The following is an 18074-nucleotide window of genomic DNA, read 5'->3' on the forward strand; positions in this document are numbered from 1 at the left end:
AGATAAGTGCATGGGCGGGCCAATCGGCTGGCGAACGAACCGGTCCGGAGCCGGACTGGCTGCAGTGTGAGGCGTGAGTGCATCGGGCGAGTGCTAGAACACGTTACGACGCCCGGGATCGTCTGCGAAGTGCGATGCACATGTTTCGCTGTTTTGCCTCTTTCTTCTTCCCTTTGGAGATGTAAAGCCATCCACCTTTGCCCTCTTTCTGACACGTTCCATGCGGATTAACCTTGGCTGATCGGGGAGCAGTAAGAATGGCGCGAGTACTGAGCCGTTTGTCGCATGCGCAGCAGATCTACTCCGGGGCGAGAAAGGTACACCTGCAAACTGAAAACAGGGCAGCCAAGGACTGTACATCTGCACTGCTTCCTGCTCCACGGGAATGATTATTTTCCTCGCCCAGTTTCTTGAAAATATTCAGGACAACCCCCTGATTGTTTTGCAGGCCCACACCTTCGCCTTTCGCAACCTGGAGCAGCTGTCGCGGTCCAAACAGCTGGTAAGGCCGCAGCGTTCGTTGGCGCGGAGGAACGCTGTCTTGGCGTTCTCCCGCGTGTCTGGCGCCTGTGTTCCCTGTTAAGGCAGGCGGTGACTAAGCGTGTTTGTGTGCGCAGTTGATCGGCGGGGTGGGCGCGGCGGCGGTGGGCGGCGCGTGTGTGCTGTACGCGCTGGAGCACTCGGAGGTGGAGGCCTCGGGCACGGACCTGCACCCGCCGCACTTCCACTGGGCCCACTCGGGACCCCTCGATTCCTACGACCACCAGAGGTAAGTTATCCGCCATCCGGATATTGGTGGCTTTTCCACGCTCCTGCAGGCTGCGTGCGGGCGCAGTTTCCTTGCTTTCAGAATGTCCTTCGATTTATTAGCCAATTTCCCGTTTATTTTTTATGAATACATTTTAATGATTTTATTTTTTCCTTGACTTGTTACTTATGCCTTGTGGTACATAATGATTTGCAGTTATTTAACAATTTTGCATAGCGAAATAAAATTTTTGTGTCTGAATTAAGTCGGGTTAATCGAGTGTGAAGCTTCTCATCCAGTATAATTGTAACGAGGAAACTTGTACTAAAATTGATTGATTTTGGAAAATCAGCAATCGTTGATTATCGCTTCCGCTTCTTCTTCAGTGTTAGATTAATCATTAATCAGTTTATCCTAATTTTTTTGATATTTTGCAGTCTGACACCTTTCTTCACAGTGGTTTTTCCTTTTTCGCAATAAATTTTGCTTTCCAGCAGGCATGGTTTTATTTATAACTGCGAGTATTATTTTGTCTGCGAGTTTTTGGCGACTTTGTTCGTAAATGGCATTAATTTTGTGAATATTGCATTTTAAATTACGAGTTTTATTGGTGGATCTTATTAATGTTGCATTCTGTTTGATAGTTTTGCGTTGCTCAGTTTTATTTGTAAATTTTTGTTAATTTTGTGAATTGTACATTATATGTTCTCAAATTTATTGTATTCTGTGAATTGTTTCATGCGTCGTAAACTGTTGGTTAATTGGCCTTTGCCGGTGCGGATGTGATATGAGGTAATAAGGATGGTGCGCTTGTTCCTTGTTGCAGTCTCCGACGCGGCTACCAAGTGTACAAGCAGGTGTGCGCGGCCTGTCACAGCATGCGCTTCCTCTGCTACCGCCACCTGATCGACGTGACCCACACCGAGGACGAGGTCAAAGCGGAGGCCGCCGCGGTGAGGGACCACGACACTTCTTTATTTCTTTTAAATTAAATTTAATATGCAGTCTCCAGTTAAATTTCATTATTCAGTCTCCGTCGTGCAGTCTCTATTTTATGTTTAATTGAAATTGAACTAAAAATGAATTATTGCATGTGTGTTTGGGTGTGGCTGCAGATCCAGGTGCAGGACGGGCCGAACGAGGAGGGCAAGATGTTCATGCGGCCGGGCAAGCCCTCGGACCACTTCCCCAAGCCCTACCCCAACGACGAGGCGGCGCGGGCCGCCAACAACGGCGCCCTGCCGCCGGACCTCAGCTACATCGCGCTGGCGCGCCACGGCCAGGAGGTCAGTTATCCGCCTGACCATGTTGCACGGGATGGGTCTGACAGTGTGCTTTGCAGAACTACATCTTCTCGCTGCTGACCGGCTACACGGAGGCCCCGGCCGGCGTCAATCTGGGCGAGGGCCAGGCCTACAACCCCTACTTCCCGGGCGGGGCGCTCTCCATGCCGCAGCAGCTCTTCGACGAGGCCATCGAATACGAGGACGGTGAGTGCGGCTGTTGGGACGCCATCGCAGCGTCTGCTTGATTGGCGTTTAGAATTGATGCAAATACATTTTCAGATGAATTTAATTAACGGTTAACCAGTATTTAATTTATATTGCGGATGTTATTTAAGGATGAAACTTGTTTTGGTTGGGTAGAAGGCCTTGTGGAGAATATTTAAAAATAAAATGTACATAACTGAATTATTGGTTGATTACAATTGAAATTTGACATATTTATGTAGAAAGTTTGTAATAAATTTGATTAATGGAATGTATTAATATGGCCATGTGTTTGATGCAGGAACGCCGGCGAGTGTGAGTCAGATGGCGAAGGACGTGTCGGCCTTCCTGACGTGGGCGGCCAGTCCGGAGCACGACACGCGCAAACGGATGGCCATCAAGGTAGATAGGAAATTGAGGATTTGTCGCTCCTGTTTTCTTCGTGGAATGCTCAGGGAATTAATCGTGTTGTTGTGTGATAGACGGTGATGTACGGCGCGCTGGTGATACCGTTCTTGTACTACGCCTACAAGTTCAAGTGGTCGCTCCTCAAGTCCCGCAAGGCGCAGTACGTCCTCCTGCCCAAGCCGCGCAACCGCTTCAACTCGCCCTAGTAAACGCGACCGGACAGCACCGCGAAGCAAGGGCATTTGTAAAGGAATGTAGCGCTAAATTAATATCATGATTTTGTGTTGGACCCTTTCTTGTGAGACCACGGCGCGTGCGGATGTCAGCGGCCAGAGCAGTTCAGTCCGGCGCCAAGTGTTGCTGTCGCCCGCCGTTGTGGACTGGTCTGTCTTCTGCGGCCGAGCTGAGCTGACCAGATGGCGTACAGGCATGGGTTTCATGTTGTTCATGTTGCGTGCAGTTCAGTGCATTGTGGAGTTACCTTCTGATTAAAAGCGACAATCTGAGAAAGAGCAGACAGCATGGCACGCAGCAACAGGTCGCTATCGGCTAGCTCCTACAGCGAGCTGGCGAATTTGGCAAATTGTGCACAACAAATTCAGCGAGCGACGAACGCATACCAACAGAGGTCACGGGTTGCCAGTGGCCAGTGCCACGCTCATGATACTGTAATAGCTCGTATTACCACGCGTTCCACGCCGCACTAGTTGCGCTGTATCTGTACATACACGCATTTTGCATGCCGAACATCTAAATGTTCACTGCCCATATAAATGGTCAATATAAACGGTTCCCCTTCCTAATTACCGTCAACATTTCGAGAGGAAAGGGAATTTGTCACTGTGACAGACGTAGTACAGTGGCTGATGGATTGCCAAACTTGGCGTGTAAATAGAGATTAGCAGCGTTACCGGCTGTACGAGTCTACGAGAGAAATTGCGGGATACGCTTGCACAATGCACACCCGGTCTCGGACATGAACTGCACTATGCACAGCGTGCTGAACGGATACTCCGCCGTACCGTCATTCGTCCGAAGCCGGCGATCCCATTGGGACTGGGTCTGTCCGGCAGAAAGTCCAACGGACACGAGGTCACTGCCGACCCGGCCCCACCGTTCACGGAGTCCAGCTAACGTCTCAGCTTAACCATCTGCATTTTCTTAGCTTATTAATTTTTCGCCCATTAATTGTTGCCGTGGTAACGGTGGACGTCGTGCGTGCGGTGGATTGTTGTGGCGGCGCAAGTATGTATTACTACCAGTGTCACTAGTCAACATAGCGTCGCTGAGCGGCTGCACTCTGCAGACCGGCAAATGTGCCGGTACATGGTACAGTACTGTATCTGCACGGTACTGCGTACACTGTACAGTACTGTACCCGTGTGAACGTTGCTGCGTTCGCGCGTTCCATTTCCCAGACGCCGGTGTTTGCTTTGCCAACCGTTCGCTCTCCTCTAGCGCCACACGTCCCTTAAACCAGACAACCTGCAGTGCGCTTAATTGCGGGTTGCTTACCAGCTAGAGCCGCTGTCATTTGTAACGCAACTACAGGTAAAATTACTAGTACTGTACTGTACTCAGATTTTTACAGTACTTTTTTGGTACAGTTTGCATACATATTACAATAATATATCAAATCATATGGAATATTTCCATTAACACGTACTGTACAATAATAGTGTAATTATACCAGTTATATATGTAATATAACATATTCTGTATTCATCAGTGTCCATCTCGCTCCGCCCAGTTGCACATGAGCGCCATAATTGTCAGCAGACAGCTGTTAACGCGGACATTTGACCAGCGATCAGCAGGAGCTACGGTAGTAATTCGCGGCGTATAACTGCGTAAGTGCGGAAGACACGCTGCCGAGTGCCGATCGATCGAGTGGCCGACGTAATTCTTCTGCTGCAGTCGGCTGTCATCGAAGCACTGGCCAGCGAGCTCCGCGTACGATGCCTGCGTGCAGTGACTGCAGTCTGTGCAGATGCCGGCGGAGGACGCCGCTGCGGCTCGCTGTCGGTCGGTGGTGGACGTGCGGGATTTTCTCCGTGATGCTGCAGCTGCACAGCCTGCACTTCTCGGCCGGATGCCTGCCCTTCGCGCAGCCGCCGTCGTCGCCGCCACCGGCGCCACGGATCACGCAGCTTTCCCGCAAGACGGGCCCTGACCGTGAGTAATTTCCACTTGCTCATCATTAATCATCAAATTATTATTTTGTGGTATCAACTTGTATGTTGTCTACTAATTCTTATCTAAAACGAAGGTTGCATGCAAGCGCGTGAACAGTACAGTGACACTACACTGTACTTGCCATCTGCAATTAATCGTATAGTAATGTCACTGTATAATAACAAACTGATTTTTGTTACTTGTTTCTTTTTGCTTTTTATATTAATTGACAGTTCCCGATCAGGATATCAAAGAGCAAATGTTTCTAATATGAATTTCTTTTGGTACATAACATGTACAGATACTTTATATGTACTGTACTTCTTTCGCGAAACTAGTAAAGGTCACATCCTTGTTTCTATTTTGTTACTAAGTCTTATTAATTTTCTTATCACCCGCTAAATATACAAACGGCGTAACTAGCTACTTAAGCCGAATATATAATCTTACATAAATTAAATGGAATAATACCAAAATTATTACAGTATTTGTACGTACAGAGTACAGACTACAGTGATGTATCGGCGGTAACTTGCTGTTATGTATCCCGTGCTACTCGTAGTGAACGACATGTTGGCCGACGCCTGGCTGAAGAACCGGCAGGACGACCGCGTGACCCTGCCGCAGTTGGCTGTGAGCGACTTCGTGACGGACAGCGCCGTGCAGCGACCGCGCCTGGGGGAGGACGCGACCTTCCAGTGCGAAGTGCCGGTCGGCACTGATCCCGACGGACGCGCCGTGTCCTGGCTGCACCAGGACCGCACCGTCTTCCAAGCCGGCCGAGCACTGCCGGTGGAGGGCAGTCACCGCTACAACTTGACCCGCGTCGGCAGCACCCTCTTCTTCACCGTCCTCAACGTCAGCCTGGCCTCCAGCGGCGCCGTCCTCTGCGTCGCCGCCCCCTCCGGCCCCGCCTACGCGCCGCGCCCCCGCGTCCTGCAGCGCTACACGCTGCTGCCGCTGGTCACGCGCCGCGACGACGTCTTCGCCGCGCCTGACGCTCCCGCTGTGACCGCCACCGAGGGCGGTCCCGTCACGGTGCCGTGCAGTATCCGGCTGCCCTTCCCGGAAGGCATTTTCCTCAACAGGCGCCAGCACGTCCTGTGGCGCCACAACGGACGCGTCGTCTACGGCCCCTCGGAGGCGCCGTACGGGGCCCTCATATCCGCCACCGGCCTGCCCCAGGCCAGCGTGATGGCCGTCCATCCCAACGACACCCAGCCGACTAACCGCCCCGGCCAGCTGACCGATGACCAGTACACCATGCACGCGGTCACGCTGGCCGATGCCGGCCATGTCGAGTGCTGGTTCCGGCCGCACCAGGGCCTCCACGAGTGGATTGTGCAGAGCACGAAGCTGACGGTGTTCGCCAAGAACTAATTAATAAATAATTAATGCCGCAGCGAGATCAGCTCAAGGCCATGGAAATACATTCCGGCTGCGTTTTTATTGATGCTGATCAAATTGCTGTCGCAGCTAGCTAGCGTAATCAAGACAAGAATTACTTCGCTAGTGTATCTACACGGCAAAGTTTATAGGAAACACGGTAATAAAAAGAAACGCCGCGTTGAAAGACAGTGTAGAGTAGTGGCAATGAGCAGACGCCGCAGCACAGGACGGTCGTTTCTCGGTCCCGACTGGGCAGCTCAGAGGTGCAGGTAGTGGTCGATGATCAGCGAGAAGGCCGCGAAGCCCAGTCCGCCCAGGATGCCCGGCTTCAGGCCCGCTGCAAGAGCAAGCAACACCGTCATCAACGTTCGCCCAGAAACACGCTTTTTAACACTCTTCAACAGCCGTCATGACTGTCATTCCTTCTGCACTACGACTGCCAATATACTGACATTAAAAACACATAATTATTACAATTATTGAATTAACGCTTACCACGGAAACCGATGAGGAAGCCGGTGGCTCCGCCGGAATACGCCGAATTCTGCCAGTCAGATTTCCCGCGGTACTGCAAAATGCAATCCGTCAAAAATTATTTGTCAACTGTGCGACCGCCTCGGTCTGGCAATTACTACTGATGCGCAATGTAGCAAAATAAGCTGAAAATTAACAGTCACTCACGCTCTCGATGGCGCACTCGATGGAGGAGAAGAGCGCGCCGACCATGGCGAAGTTCTTGGCGCTGGAGTAGCTGCGCGAGGCCATCTCCTGGAAGACCATCTTCACCGTCTGCGCGGCGGGGTCCACGCGGCCGCCCATGGAGTAGTAGGGGTCCACGCTGGCGCCGAAGAGCCCCAGCGCCCCGCCGATGACGAAACCTGTGCAATCAGTCAACCATCAGTGCCGTCCACCCTCCCCCCAACAACCAGCGCCCCTTACCCCCCACCGTGCTCAGGCAGGTCTTGAAGGCGCAGCTCTCGAAGGCCGCGTTCATCCACTTCTCCTCGCGCGTCCGCCCCAGCGCCTGCCACGCCCCCGGCCACTGGAACCCCACGGGGGTGGTCAGCAGGCGCAGGCCCTCGCTGGACGGCAGATGGTTGCTGTTGTTCAGGGCGCTGCGGTACACCTTGCCCAGGGGCGTCATCAGGGCCAGGATGTCCGAGGGAGCCAGGTGCGCCGCATCTGCTGATGCTGCAGCTGCTGAGTGCAACGCCACTGTTTCGTCAGCCCGTCCACCGCCGCTCAGGCCGAACTTGCGCAGCACGCCTTCCGAATACATCCTGCCTGCTTAATCCACAATTCGCTCAACAAACGATTCCCATTAAATCTTATGCAGCTCAATCACGAAAAAACAGAAAACTAAAGCAAACAGCAAGATCAAAGATTACGAAATTAAATCGTCGAGATGCACTGACAAGAAACTGTACAGTCACTGCCAGCCCGTGGATGGTGGGCACCCGCGACAGATGCCATTTCCGGCAAACTTCCGGTGGCTGACTACGCGGTTAGCAAAATTAATTTAACTACTTACTAAAATTCTTCAACCAATACGAATGCAGACAATGCTTGAAATTTTAATATGAAGACTGTTTATTACGCAGCTGTCCAAGAAAATTAAATAGTTCTTATTCAAAATATCTGTAAACTAAGTAAAGAGAATAAAGTCGCGCCGCTAGCTTACGTAAGTACACTAGTACAGATAAATATGCAGTGCAAGTTCAAATAAAAGTTATTATTGCTGTCTAGTTATGTGCTAAATAATAAAAACTAAAGAAATAATTTATATATGATTAGCAAGAGTTTCCCTAGAATTAAAAACAAATTAAATAATAAGTTTCTGGTTGGCAGGAAGTAAGTATACAATAAGATTGCGCACTGGTTAGATGAAATTAATTGACAAATTCATCTATCAGCTAATTTTCACCAAATAAATCGAAGTTTGACCTAACTGCAGTAACTAGTAAAAATTCTACATATTTTGCAGAATTTTGTGAATATTTTTGCAGAATATATATCTAGTGAGTGGTCTACATGTTTTGCAGTTAGTGAAATGCAAATCGGTCGCTTTCCAGTCAGCAGGAATATTTTTCTGTAATTATTTATTGTACAGTACAAAACGCCGTGTATGCCACAACGATTGAAGGACGCGACAGAGAAGAGGCGATTGCTCATTTCTTGGCCTTGGCAGCAGCGGCGGCGGGCGCGGCGGCCTTGGCTTTCAAGGCGGTCTTGGCGCCGGTGCGGACCTTCTGCTTGAGGTCGTCCTCGGTGACCTGGAAGACGATGGTGGGCGCGTCCCAGACGTGGAGGTCGGGGTGGACGAGCTCCTCGGGCAGGGGCTGGGCGTCCTCCTCGGGGTAGTGCGTCGGCATGGGCGGCGGCGTCTGCAGGTTGAGCCGGCGCTTGGGCAGGACGTGCGTGTCCCAGACCATGCACCACGAGTTGGTCGCGCCGGGGATGGCGCGGCCGCGCACCCACAGCACGTCGTGGCGCGTGTTGATGCGCAGGATCTGCACGCCCTTGTGCACGCGGTAGGTGTTGCCCATGTGGCCCGGCATGCGCTTCCCCTTCATGATGCGCCCGTTGTGCTGCAAAGCGAACGAATCAATCAACAAATATTCAGTGGATGGGTGTGTATGGCGGACTGACCCGGCGGAAGCCGATGCTGCCGATGCGCCGGTGGGATTTCGTGGCGCCGTGGCTGGCCGGGCCGCCGCGCATGTTCCAGCGCTTCATCACGCCCTGGAACCCGTGGTCCACGCTGCAACGACGCCATTTAGACACTTTGTACAGCGCCACAACAAAGACGGTTAGCGTACGTGCGGCCGCCAATGTCGACGTAGTCGCCGACGCGGAAGTGCGTGGCCCGCAGCGGCGTCCCCACCGGGATGACGGCGTGGTCCGAGACGATCATCTTGCTCAGCTTGCGCTTCGGCTGCAGGCCCGAGGCCTCGAAGAGCCGGCAGTAGTCGTCCGTCAACTGCAACACAACCACGCTGCTCTGAGTACTGAATAAGGAGTGTACAGCAGCGGCGACTGACGTTGGTGGGGTCGATGCTCTCGGCGCCGACGACCAGCGAGCTGAGGCCCTTGCGCGCCGCCTTGTAGTGCTGGCCGCGGTGGGTCGTCCCGAACTGCGACGACGGCGACTGCCGAATGGAATAACCACTGGTCAATAACTGCATCGCTAACTGAGTCGGGAGAGGCTGCGCACTTACCATGCTGATGACGTGGTTGTCGACGACCTGCGAGAAGCAGTAAATCAGTAGATAATCGACCCGGGAAAAAGACAAGTAACGCACCTGCAGCAGCGTGGTGAGGATCTTCTTGCCGGTCTTGGTCCACTGCGGCATCACGCCGATCTTCCGGCACAGTAGGCCGCAGCGCCGGGTCCTGACCAGAACCACAATGACAAGACAACAAATTACACACCGTCACACGTGCATAAACAGACAGATAAATCATAATTCTCAGCGCCAACACAGTCACACGTCAGAAAAGAGCACACGTCAGTTGATTGTGCGCTCTTATGTTTTCCCGCTACTCGCTACGGCAAGCGCTACTCGCTACGGCAAGCACGACAGCCACACGTACAGACACCAACAAAATTAATAAATATCTATATAAGGAAAAATGCACAGAAAAACAAACAATCAATTAAGCAACTAATCAGACAATTTCTGTGATTAATTACTAGTTAAATAAAAATAAAACCCATTAAATGATCGATAAAATAAATAACAAAAAATAAAAACAACTGCAGATAAAGTGGTGGGACAAACTAATAAAATTACCACGAGATCACAGGGAAAGAAAACTGTCAAACAAATTATTGAAAGGGTACGCATACAACGAGAAAATGTACTGAATAAGATGACAACCATATCAAGTAGGTACTTAAGGCCATGGCTAGTTCGGCTTTATTCATAACAGGCGATTTTGCAGAAGTAAGGCGCTTTACAGATTACCATTACTATACAAGTTTGTGCAAATTATACTGTATATTGCACTAGAAAAAATAAGCGTAAAGTAAATGTATCATGACAATTTAAAAGCCAGAAACTTTAAGAAAGTAAAATAATCAGAACTCAGAGAACTGCCTAAGATGCCATGGGGAGCGAAGTGATGCGTAATTCAGTAATATTAATAGTACAGTTGTTAGTTGTACTGACTTGAAGGTGTAGGGGGCCCGCTCGGGGGGCGGCGTGCGCAGGGGCGAGACGGCGGCGGCGGCGGCGGGGTAGGTGTCCTGGACGACCTGCTGCAGGAAGGCGCGGTTCTCGGCGCTGAGCTGCTCACGGGCCTCCAGCCCGGCCGGGAGCTCGGGCGTGATCCAGTGGCGGCGCGGCTGGTTCTGCCGCGGACCCGGGGCCACCGAGCGCGCCCGCTTCCAGCGGATACTCTGCTGCTGCGGGGAATGCAGGGGCAGGGACTCCCTGTCAACGCCACACACACAGACGGTTACGCTACACTGCGCCAAGGACGCAACGGAGTCTGGATGACGGCGTACCCGTGTGCCAGACTGCAGGAACCCCACCACGACTCCCAGCGACTCCACGACGCCGTTTTCGGGAATTGCACCGCGGAACGGGAGGACAGACACGGCAGCAAGGAGGAGCAGAGTCCCCGCAAGGCCATCATCAACCAGAAACCTCAGCAACTGGATAGCAGATAAACAGTCGGACAGAAGAGGATGCTGTCAGACAACACGAAAGCGGAGCTCAGTCACACTGTCGTATGCTGCATTCCTGATGATTCCAGGCTGCAGTACACTGCCGTTCCTCTCGGTGTCTTCCGCAACAAGCCACCACTCTGCACTAACCTCCAACTCTTCAGACGATTACAGTCTTACAATTACAAATATTTAGCCAAATCCAAACTAAACGCAGGCTGCACGTAAGATTCAAAGCAAACTGGGAAAAACGCTTTGCCACGAATATTACTCAGTAAGTAAGTACATGATGTGTTGGGCTTCCGCCTCGGGCCGCTGCAGTTAAAGGGAGGCTGTTTGCTGTTTGCTCAGTTTTAACTTTTATTATTAGCGTTTGTTAGTACAGTGCAGTGGCTAAAATACTGCGCCCGCACTCTCATATTGGAGACGATAGCTATAGCGTTGGAAATTATTAAAAATGATAACGCGATTATTAATGAGAATCAATGTTTCGAATAATTTTTTTAAATTGATTTATGAAAAATTATTTGAAATTATTTTTTAAAGTTTAGCCGGCTGTTTTAAAATTAACAGAATCAAAGAAGAAATTTATTATAATTTTCGTAATATTCGACAAAATTTTAAGCAATATATGCGGCGTAGGATATCTAGTATCTACGATTAATTACAAAAAGGAGCTGCCGTTGGCGCGCAGGGACCGAAGTTTGATTTTTACTTTTATTCTTGCCGGCTGCTTGCGCTGTGCGCAGGTTATAGTACATAATTGGGTAATACATAATTGCAGTGCAGATGGCTTAAAAAATCAGTGTTCCGATTTGTTTGCTGATTTGGGAGAGGACGATGTAAAAGGAGAATTGAAAAAAGAACAGTAGCACAAGAATATTTCGTTATGTTGATCCTGTTTTTTTTATGCTGATGACAGTAGCAGGTAGCACTTAACTACGAAAGCGTCAATTTGTCTAGAATCGGGAGGGCTATATTGAAATGCTGTTTTAATATGCGTATTGTGTATTTCGTGATTATTAGGGTGGAATGACAGTGATGCGGCGCACGAAATTAAAATTTTTTCCTGATTTTTACTGTTACGAGGAAAAACCTTGTGATTTGAATAAATTGAATAATTACTGCCAAATGTCGCTATACAGGTAGCGATAAGCAGTCAACATAATATGAGGCTGAGCCTTCATCGTAGTGCAGTGGCTAACGCTGCACCGATATAATTCAGCTGCGGCGACAAAGTTAATTGTAAGGTCTGAGCCCTTTTCAGTGGCGCAGTGGTGTGTGCTGTGGTTTGCTAGCGAGAGGTCCGCGGTTCAAGTCCCGATGCAAAATGCAAAAAATGCGGCACGTGTGCAAAAGTGGTGGTCAGTGAATATAAACCGGCACGTACCGTAGCAAGTACAAGAATTGGCATCGTACATCGGTGGCGCGCTGCAAAGCCTGTCGTACATCGGTACTTTATAATACAGGTCCATATATGTATTCATGCCGCCTGCACCACGTCTTTCGAATTGGGCGATAGCGCAGCCGCCTTGGGCGCTCGGTACTCGCATAATGTACTTGACGAGCTACAACTTCGAACATGGGAAAATGTTTAATGTTTATTGATTTTCTACGATTCTTCTTTTTGAAAACTTCAACATTATTTTGATTGTAGCGTCAGGGTCGCCTTTATGTTTTTTTCATGTTGCGGGAGTATGGTGCTTGATGATCCGTAAATCCTGAATTTTGCCTTGATATTTTGATGGATCGCGTGACGGTGGCCGTTTCCCGATTATCCCGGGAAATTCTGGCATGCGGGAAGCGTTCTGACGATCGCCTCCATCAGCAACTTGTCCTGGGTACGCTGTATTAATCAGCCAAGTGTGCCATGGTTCTCGGAAATTGATTCTACGGTGTTTGTTGTGTTTAGCGTTGAACGGGCTGCCAGTGCATGGACGCGATCGTCTGAAGCAGGTGCTGGATAATCGCGATCCCAAACGCGGCCTCAATCACCGTCGCCAGTCGTTACTGCTGCTCCGATGATCCTGACATCTGGGGTAATTCGAGTTTTCAGTTTCTGGTGATTTCTACTTTCTAGTACGAAATTCATATAGTTTTCGTTTTCTAGCGAAAGAAAGTCGAAAGTTTTCCCATTTTTTTAATTTATTTCAATTGCGAATTTGAGGCGGGAAGAATATGAATGAACATTTTTCGTAGTACGATAGGAATTATGCGAACGCGAATAATGCTATCGTACTACGAAAAATTATTCGCATTATTCGCATTCGCATAATTCCTATCATGTTTGAAATGGAATTCTGTAAAGCTGGAATGGTGCCGATTTTTGTAGGACAGTGATCGTTTTTGATCCTGATATTTTTTTCCATGGGTGTCATAGATAAAAAGAAATTTAAAGAATAACTGTTTGGTTACCGGTATATTTTGCAGTTTATTTCCGAAGTCATACTGCTACTAGAAATTATAAAATTAATTTTGATTAATTAAAAAATTTATTTTCGTTTTAATTTGTACAGTAAAATGGGAATTTAATTCATTTGTTCTGATAACTTATGAAAAAATTGATATAGCACTTTATCTGTTTTAATTTATTTTTAATTGATTGTTTAATTAATTTAAGATGTGTATGTACTGGTCAAAAAGAAGTTAAACAATTTCCGTGATGATTCTGTCAAGACTGGCATTTTTTCGGGAATATTTAGGCGAGCGTGGAGGCGTTGGTGACGTGGAAATTCCTGCCGGGTAGGAACCGCGAGCAAATCGTCCGGCAGATCGGCGACGAAATGCGGAGCAAGCGCGATATGGAGCCGGCTGATCTCGCTGGAGATGTGCAAGATCATCGCGGAGGGCGTCGGGGAAAGTGCATGGACATTTCCGTCTACGCCACCGGACAGTCGCGCATCTTCGAGGGCAGGATCCTGCCGTCGGAACGCGCCGGTCACGTGCTGCTGCGGACCTGGAACCCCCTCGGCTGCGTCGGCTTCATCTCGGCGTTTACATTCCCCATGGGTGTCTGCGGCTGCAGTAACGCCCTCGCCATGATCTGAGGTAAGATTTAAATTTCAAAAATTTTCTTTATGGTTTATTACATTTTCTACGAATTTTAAATTTTTATTGATTTTTCGGTTTTTTTCTTGGAAGTAAGTGGCCAAATAAATTGACAGTAAGGTTAATCCACCTTTAGCGGTGTTCGTAGTAGAGTGGCACGAGAATGTTCGATTGGTTGATACCGGACACGTAGGTCATGCCGAACAATAAAATAATAGAAATCTTTTAATGAATTACTCGTATATTCGGATCTAGTTTTCTATTGATTTTTAGTTACGAAGCTCTATGAAGAATTACCGGTGTATATTAGTTGTTGTGCAGTGGGACATGGAAAAATATTTCTACTAACTATTTTTAAATAGATTTTTTAATTAAGTTTTTTTATTTCAAGTTAATATGGAGTTAACCTGAGGATGAATTAATTGTTAATAAAATGAACCCATGAATTAATCGATCATTTAATTAACGAGGGCAATTATTTGTCTGTTAAGAATAAATTAATCGAATCGTGTAATTAGCGAAGTAGCTAACCAAACTACTGTATGTGCTGGTATGACGTAGTGCGATGGCATTGATGGCCGAATGAAAAAGGAGTAGTGAACCCTATCACAAAAAAGATTTCTGTTTGAATTTTTTAATAGTGTGTTATTGTGTTTTCATTGATAGCTTTTCATGGACAAATGATACATCACAGCGTGATTCAGGAAGTTAAATTATTTCAGTTTATTTGCCTTCCATTGGAGCCAAAAAATCGCGTTAAAATCGTCGTTTGTATTTCATGCGGATGATTTATTTTTAAATGACAGACTGGCCCCGAAGAGCCTGTACGACCCGATGCACAGTTGCACACAGGCGTCGCTTTTATACCAGCAGACCATCGCACATCGCCGACGCCCGGTCCGCCAGCGGCCGCGTCCTCGTGGACGGAAAAGCCAGCAGCCATCCCTTCGCCGGCAACTTGGTCCAACTTACCATCATCACCGACCTGCCGCACAACGCCGCCGTCATCCTCAAAGAGACCTCCGCCCCCGTTTTTACGCCCTGGAATACCGGGCCCTGGAGGATTCGGGGAAGCGGTACAGTATATGCGCCGCGGGACGTGTACGATTACTTACAGGAAGGAGCTGCAGTTGGCGCCTGGGCTCAAGTTTGATTTTTAGAGTTTTATTCTTACCGGTTGTTCGCTCAGTTTTATTGTTTGTGAGTGAAAGTGCTAGTGGTGTGGCTTTACAAAATTCCTGAATTCGTCTAACGACTCAGGAAACTGTGGAAAATTATTAAAACGAAAAATAATAATGTGGAAAATTATTAAAAGGATTATCAGAAAATTAAAGAGCGAAGGATTTTATTTAAGTATTCTATGAAAAGTTTATTAAAAATAAATTGATTGTTAGAATTAACTGGGTGACGAAAATTATAGATGCTTTAAACGCGGCGGGGGATGACGGGATGTGTAAGATAATTACAGCAAGGTGCCGTGGGCGCAGGGGCTGAAGCTTGATTTTTGGAATTTTATTCTTGCCGTTTTTTTCTCACAATCTGTTTTATGGGTTGTGAGTGTGATCATTGTAGTGCAGTGGCTTAAAAATATATCGGGTTCCACTGGATGGATTAGTACACTCTGCTAAAAAAGAGAAATTATTAAGAATGATTATGTACTAATAAGCTATTAGTTCGAAAGAATTTTTTGGAAAGCAATTTATTGAAAGAATACTGAAACCAATTAATTTTTAGAATTAACGGGTTACGAATATTAACCAGTATACAGTATGACTATATGCACGTGTCACAGACTCACAGTTAATTATAGTAAGTGTGTTCGTCCAGCAGGACTCTTCTGTTCACAACTGTGCATTGAAGAGCTTCTGCTCAAATTGCAGTTGACTAGCCAATTCCACTGGCACGTGAGCGCAAGTGAAGGAACGCTGGTAGTGGCTAGTGCTCTTCTCGAGTACTCGTAAAACAGTCGGTCAGTCCCATCACGAAAGATACAGAGAAAAACGCAGAAAGAGAGATAAAACCGGTTAAAAACAAGGTGGGAAATGACGGTATGCGGTGCTGCAGGAGAACAGATGAGCGGCGGTGTGCAAATAGAACGTCTACTAAACTCCTTAATCAACATCTCGGCCAACTTTGAACGGTTGGATTATTCGATGAGTTTCTTGGCCTTGAAGAAGCGGCGCAGGTACATGACTTGCCAGGTGGTCAGACTGAGCAGGCACACCATGGAGAAGACGCTGAAGTACAGGATCTTGCTGCTGGTTTGCTCTGCAAAACGATCAATACATTGGGTAGGAACACAGAGATGATTAGACGGAAAGGAAGCAGCGGTTAAAAATACCGTTGGTGCCGCGCATCTCCTCCTCGCGTTTACGCATGTGGTTGAAGCTCTCCACGATGGCGTCCGACAGATCCTCCAGTCGGCGCAGTTCCGCCTCCATCGGCTTCAGCTTCTCCGCTTTCGCCAGCTAATAATGCCAGGGCGAGACAGTTACAAATCATGCTCAAATAATTCTCGAAATGCAACCATAAATTAGTAACTACGTTTCTGCGGATTGCTATCCTTTTTTATGCAATTGTAGATCTGGTGCGGATTTCACAGAAGAAATTCTGCAGATTTAATTTAAAAACATTCTGTGGATTCAGATTTGAAACAGTTCAATTTCGCCAAAGACTAAGAGTGCAGATCTGATTTCCCGGCGGTCCTGATTTTAAAAATACAGCAGATTACTTTTGAAAGTAATTCTGCGATCTCATTCTAAAAACAATTCAGTGGATTAAATTTTACAAAAGACTGCGAATTTATTTTGAAGCAAATCTGCGACATCGATTTTCAATTTTGCAAGTAATTCTAAACAAATCTCTTACAGATTAAATTTAGGAAAACGCACGGCGTCTGACTTACATCATCGTAATTCTTGGCTTCCACTCCGTGCAGAATGTTGAAAGTGATCTCACGTGGCGGCGGCGCGGGACGGCCATACGCTATAAGAAATAATGAGCGTCAACAGGTACCACTACGTGTACGTTTTACCTAGATTCTAGAAAAACGCGGCGCGTTCTGTTCACTTACGGACATCAAACTTGGTCTCGAAGCACATCTCGATGATCTCGTACTCCTCCACGCTGAAGGCGAACTTGCCCTTCTGCGCGTCCTGCTTGTTGAACAACTTGTGTCCGCGCGAATCCAGAATCTGCAATGCAACATCGTTCTTTCAGTTTTTCATTTTTGGCTAATTCTCAATTCTGCACCAGATTGCACTGCAACCAGTTAAAATACCACCACTGGTGTAACGAGCCTACTGCTTTGGGGGCCATGCCGACTCCCAAATGGAAAAGTACAGCTCAGAGGTTGGGGGCACAACCCACAGTACGCCCACAGCTCGCTACGCCACTTAAATTTTGTCGCGGAAGTGATGGAACGTTCCTCATCGGAATCATTCATCAGCCTCACCTCGATGTCGGTCTTGATGTCGGGCGACGTGACAGACAGCTCAAAGTCGCCCTTGATGAGGTCGTCCTTCTGCACCTCCTCGCGCAGACACTTGCGCTGGTTGGGCGGCAGATGGAAGGAGACGGCGCTGGCGCCCAGCAGCGCCTCGCTGAGCAGCAGCTGCAGCGCCAGCAACGCGCAGGCCGCCCGCCGCGCCGGGGCCATCGCGCGCCACGATCCCGGCCAGCGCACTGAAAGACCCAACATCCTGCCCACACGCAACGATCACCAGCTAACAGAGTCCAGCGTCCCTGGTGGCGGAGTGCAGCACCAGAGGGAAGGCCCCAACAAATGAAGAATTCCTGTCGAGTCCGACGACGTCACATAAAGCTCACACAAAACCATCCACCCTTCCCTCCACACTCTACCCGAGACGTCAACAAAACTAATAAAACGCTGCTCCTTTCTTCACTTTTCAAAGAGATGGAAATCTTAGAATTTAACCACAGGAGCTCGAGGAGGGGAGGAAAACTTTAAAAAAATATCCAGTCTGACACTCTGACTGCGGTGTTTTGATAAGCTCCGAGATGACGTGGTGTTACAGCAGTTCCGTTTACACTTACCGTTACTAGTGGAATGGAATTAGCACTGCTGCATAACATAGATTACACCGCAGAATTACTTCCGGCTTTGCTTCCAGTAAATCAATGG

The 18074-nt window shown here is 48.2% G+C and overlaps 5 protein-coding genes and 1 long non-coding RNA gene across 7 annotated transcripts; 3 read left to right on the plus strand and 3 right to left on the minus strand.

Annotated features, from left to right (window-relative positions):
* The first annotated feature begins 97 nt into the window (after positions 1-97).
* Positions 98-3093, plus strand: LOC129598377 (cytochrome c1, heme protein, mitochondrial-like). The gene is made up of 8 exons (XM_055496250.1): positions 98-317; positions 449-502; positions 618-769; positions 1575-1701; positions 1864-2034; positions 2091-2238; positions 2540-2640; positions 2721-3093. Exons 1-8 carry the CDS (start codon positions 258-260, stop codon positions 2850-2852), a joined length of 945 nt encoding a protein of 314 aa, XP_055352225.1. The 5' UTR covers positions 98-257; the 3' UTR covers positions 2853-3093.
* A 213-nt stretch (positions 3094-3306) lies between these two features.
* LOC129598376 (uncharacterized) lies at positions 3307-6382 on the plus strand. Of its 2 annotated transcripts, none has more exons than XM_055496248.1 (4): positions 3307-4197; positions 4376-4496; positions 4564-4821; positions 5384-6382. In XM_055496248.1, the coding sequence occupies exons 3-4, from the start codon at positions 4605-4607 to the stop codon at positions 6199-6201; spliced, it is 1035 nt and encodes a 344-aa protein (XP_055352223.1). In that variant the 5' UTR covers positions 3307-4197; positions 4376-4496; positions 4564-4604; the 3' UTR covers positions 6202-6382. The 2 variants fall into 2 exon arrangements, with proteins under 2 accessions (XP_055352223.1, XP_055352224.1); XM_055496249.1 differs by having other exon boundaries at positions 3307-3891; positions 4105-4197; positions 4376-4821.
* Positions 6254-7850, minus strand: LOC129598378 (mitochondrial import inner membrane translocase subunit Tim22-like). Its single transcript, XM_055496251.1, has 4 exons — positions 7150-7850; positions 6892-7088; positions 6706-6778; positions 6254-6547 (listed from the first exon to the last, which is right to left on the minus strand). Exons 1-4 carry the CDS (start codon positions 7487-7489, stop codon positions 6468-6470), a joined length of 690 nt encoding a protein of 229 aa, XP_055352226.1. The 5' UTR covers positions 7490-7850; the 3' UTR covers positions 6254-6467.
* A 378-nt stretch (positions 7851-8228) lies between these two features.
* On the minus strand, positions 8229-11149 carry LOC129598354 (39S ribosomal protein L3, mitochondrial-like). The gene is made up of 8 exons (XM_055496217.1): positions 10721-11149; positions 10383-10646; positions 9513-9603; positions 9429-9455; positions 9252-9359; positions 9030-9190; positions 8860-8971; positions 8229-8798 (listed from the first exon to the last, which is right to left on the minus strand). Exons 1-8 carry the CDS (start codon positions 10849-10851, stop codon positions 8379-8381), a joined length of 1314 nt encoding a protein of 437 aa, XP_055352192.1. The 5' UTR covers positions 10852-11149; the 3' UTR covers positions 8229-8378.
* A 1324-nt stretch (positions 11150-12473) lies between these two features.
* On the plus strand, positions 12474-15212 carry LOC129598365 (uncharacterized). The gene is made up of 4 exons (XR_008691685.1): positions 12474-12723; positions 12795-12921; positions 13585-13930; positions 14737-15212. It is a non-coding gene; the product is annotated as an uncharacterized LOC129598365 (long non-coding RNA).
* A 581-nt stretch (positions 15213-15793) lies between these two features.
* Positions 15794-17924, minus strand: LOC129598382 (transmembrane emp24 domain-containing protein 10-like). The gene is made up of 5 exons (XM_055496261.1): positions 17385-17924; positions 17004-17124; positions 16836-16915; positions 16272-16398; positions 15794-16198 (listed from the first exon to the last, which is right to left on the minus strand). The coding sequence occupies exons 1-5, from the start codon at positions 17628-17630 to the stop codon at positions 16077-16079; spliced, it is 696 nt and encodes a 231-aa protein (XP_055352236.1). The 5' UTR covers positions 17631-17924; the 3' UTR covers positions 15794-16076.
* Positions 17925-18074: the final 150 nt, after the last annotated feature.

Source organism: Paramacrobiotus metropolitanus, unplaced genomic scaffold, assembly GCF_019649055.1.
Source record: "Paramacrobiotus metropolitanus isolate TYO unplaced genomic scaffold, Prichtersi_v1.0 Parri_scaffold0000120, whole genome shotgun sequence".
Lineage (NCBI taxonomy): Eukaryota > Metazoa > Tardigrada > Eutardigrada > Parachela > Macrobiotidae > Paramacrobiotus > Paramacrobiotus metropolitanus.

Coding starts and splice junctions, on each gene's coding strand:
- LOC129598377 (XM_055496250.1), top strand. CDS start 258: ATGGCGCGAGTACTGAGCCGTTTGTCGCATGCGCAGCAGATCTACTCC. Junction 503..617: donor TGTCGCGGTCCAAACAGCTG/GTAAGGCCGCAG, acceptor TTGTGTGCGCAG/TTGATCGGCGGGGTGGGCGC. Junction 1,702..1,863: donor TCAAAGCGGAGGCCGCCGCG/GTGAGGGACCAC, acceptor GTGTGGCTGCAG/ATCCAGGTGCAGGACGGGCC.
- LOC129598354 (XM_055496217.1), bottom strand. CDS start 10,851: ATGATGGCCTTGCGGGGACTCTGCTCCTCCTTGCTGCCGTGTCTGTCC. Junction 9,360..9,428: donor ACAACCACGTCATCAGCATG/GTAAGTGCGCAG, acceptor TCCATTCGGCAG/TCGCCGTCGTCGCAGTTCGG. Junction 9,191..9,251: donor AGAGCATCGACCCCACCAAC/GTCAGTCGCCGC, acceptor GTTGTGTTGCAG/TTGACGGACGACTACTGCCG.
- LOC129598378 (XM_055496251.1), bottom strand. CDS start 7,489: ATGTATTCGGAAGGCGTGCTGCGCAAGTTCGGCCTGAGCGGCGGTGGA. Junction 6,779..6,891: donor TCGAGTGCGCCATCGAGAGC/GTGAGTGACTGT, acceptor TGCATTTTGCAG/TACCGCGGGAAATCTGACTG. Junction 6,548..6,705: donor CTTCCTCATCGGTTTCCGTG/GTAAGCGTTAAT, acceptor TTGCTCTTGCAG/CGGGCCTGAAGCCGGGCATC.
- LOC129598382 (XM_055496261.1), bottom strand. CDS start 17,630: ATGTTGGGTCTTTCAGTGCGCTGGCCGGGATCGTGGCGCGCGATGGCC. Junction 17,125..17,384: donor ACATCAAGACCGACATCGAG/GTGAGGCTGATG, acceptor GTTGCATTGCAG/ATTCTGGATTCGCGCGGACA. Junction 16,399..16,835: donor AAGCCAAGAATTACGATGAT/GTAAGTCAGACG, acceptor TGGCATTATTAG/CTGGCGAAAGCGGAGAAGCT.
- LOC129598376 (XM_055496248.1), top strand. CDS start 4,605: ATGCCTGCGTGCAGTGACTGCAGTCTGTGCAGATGCCGGCGGAGGACG. Junction 4,822..5,383: donor CCGCAAGACGGGCCCTGACC/GTGAGTAATTTC, acceptor TGCTACTCGTAG/TGAACGACATGTTGGCCGAC.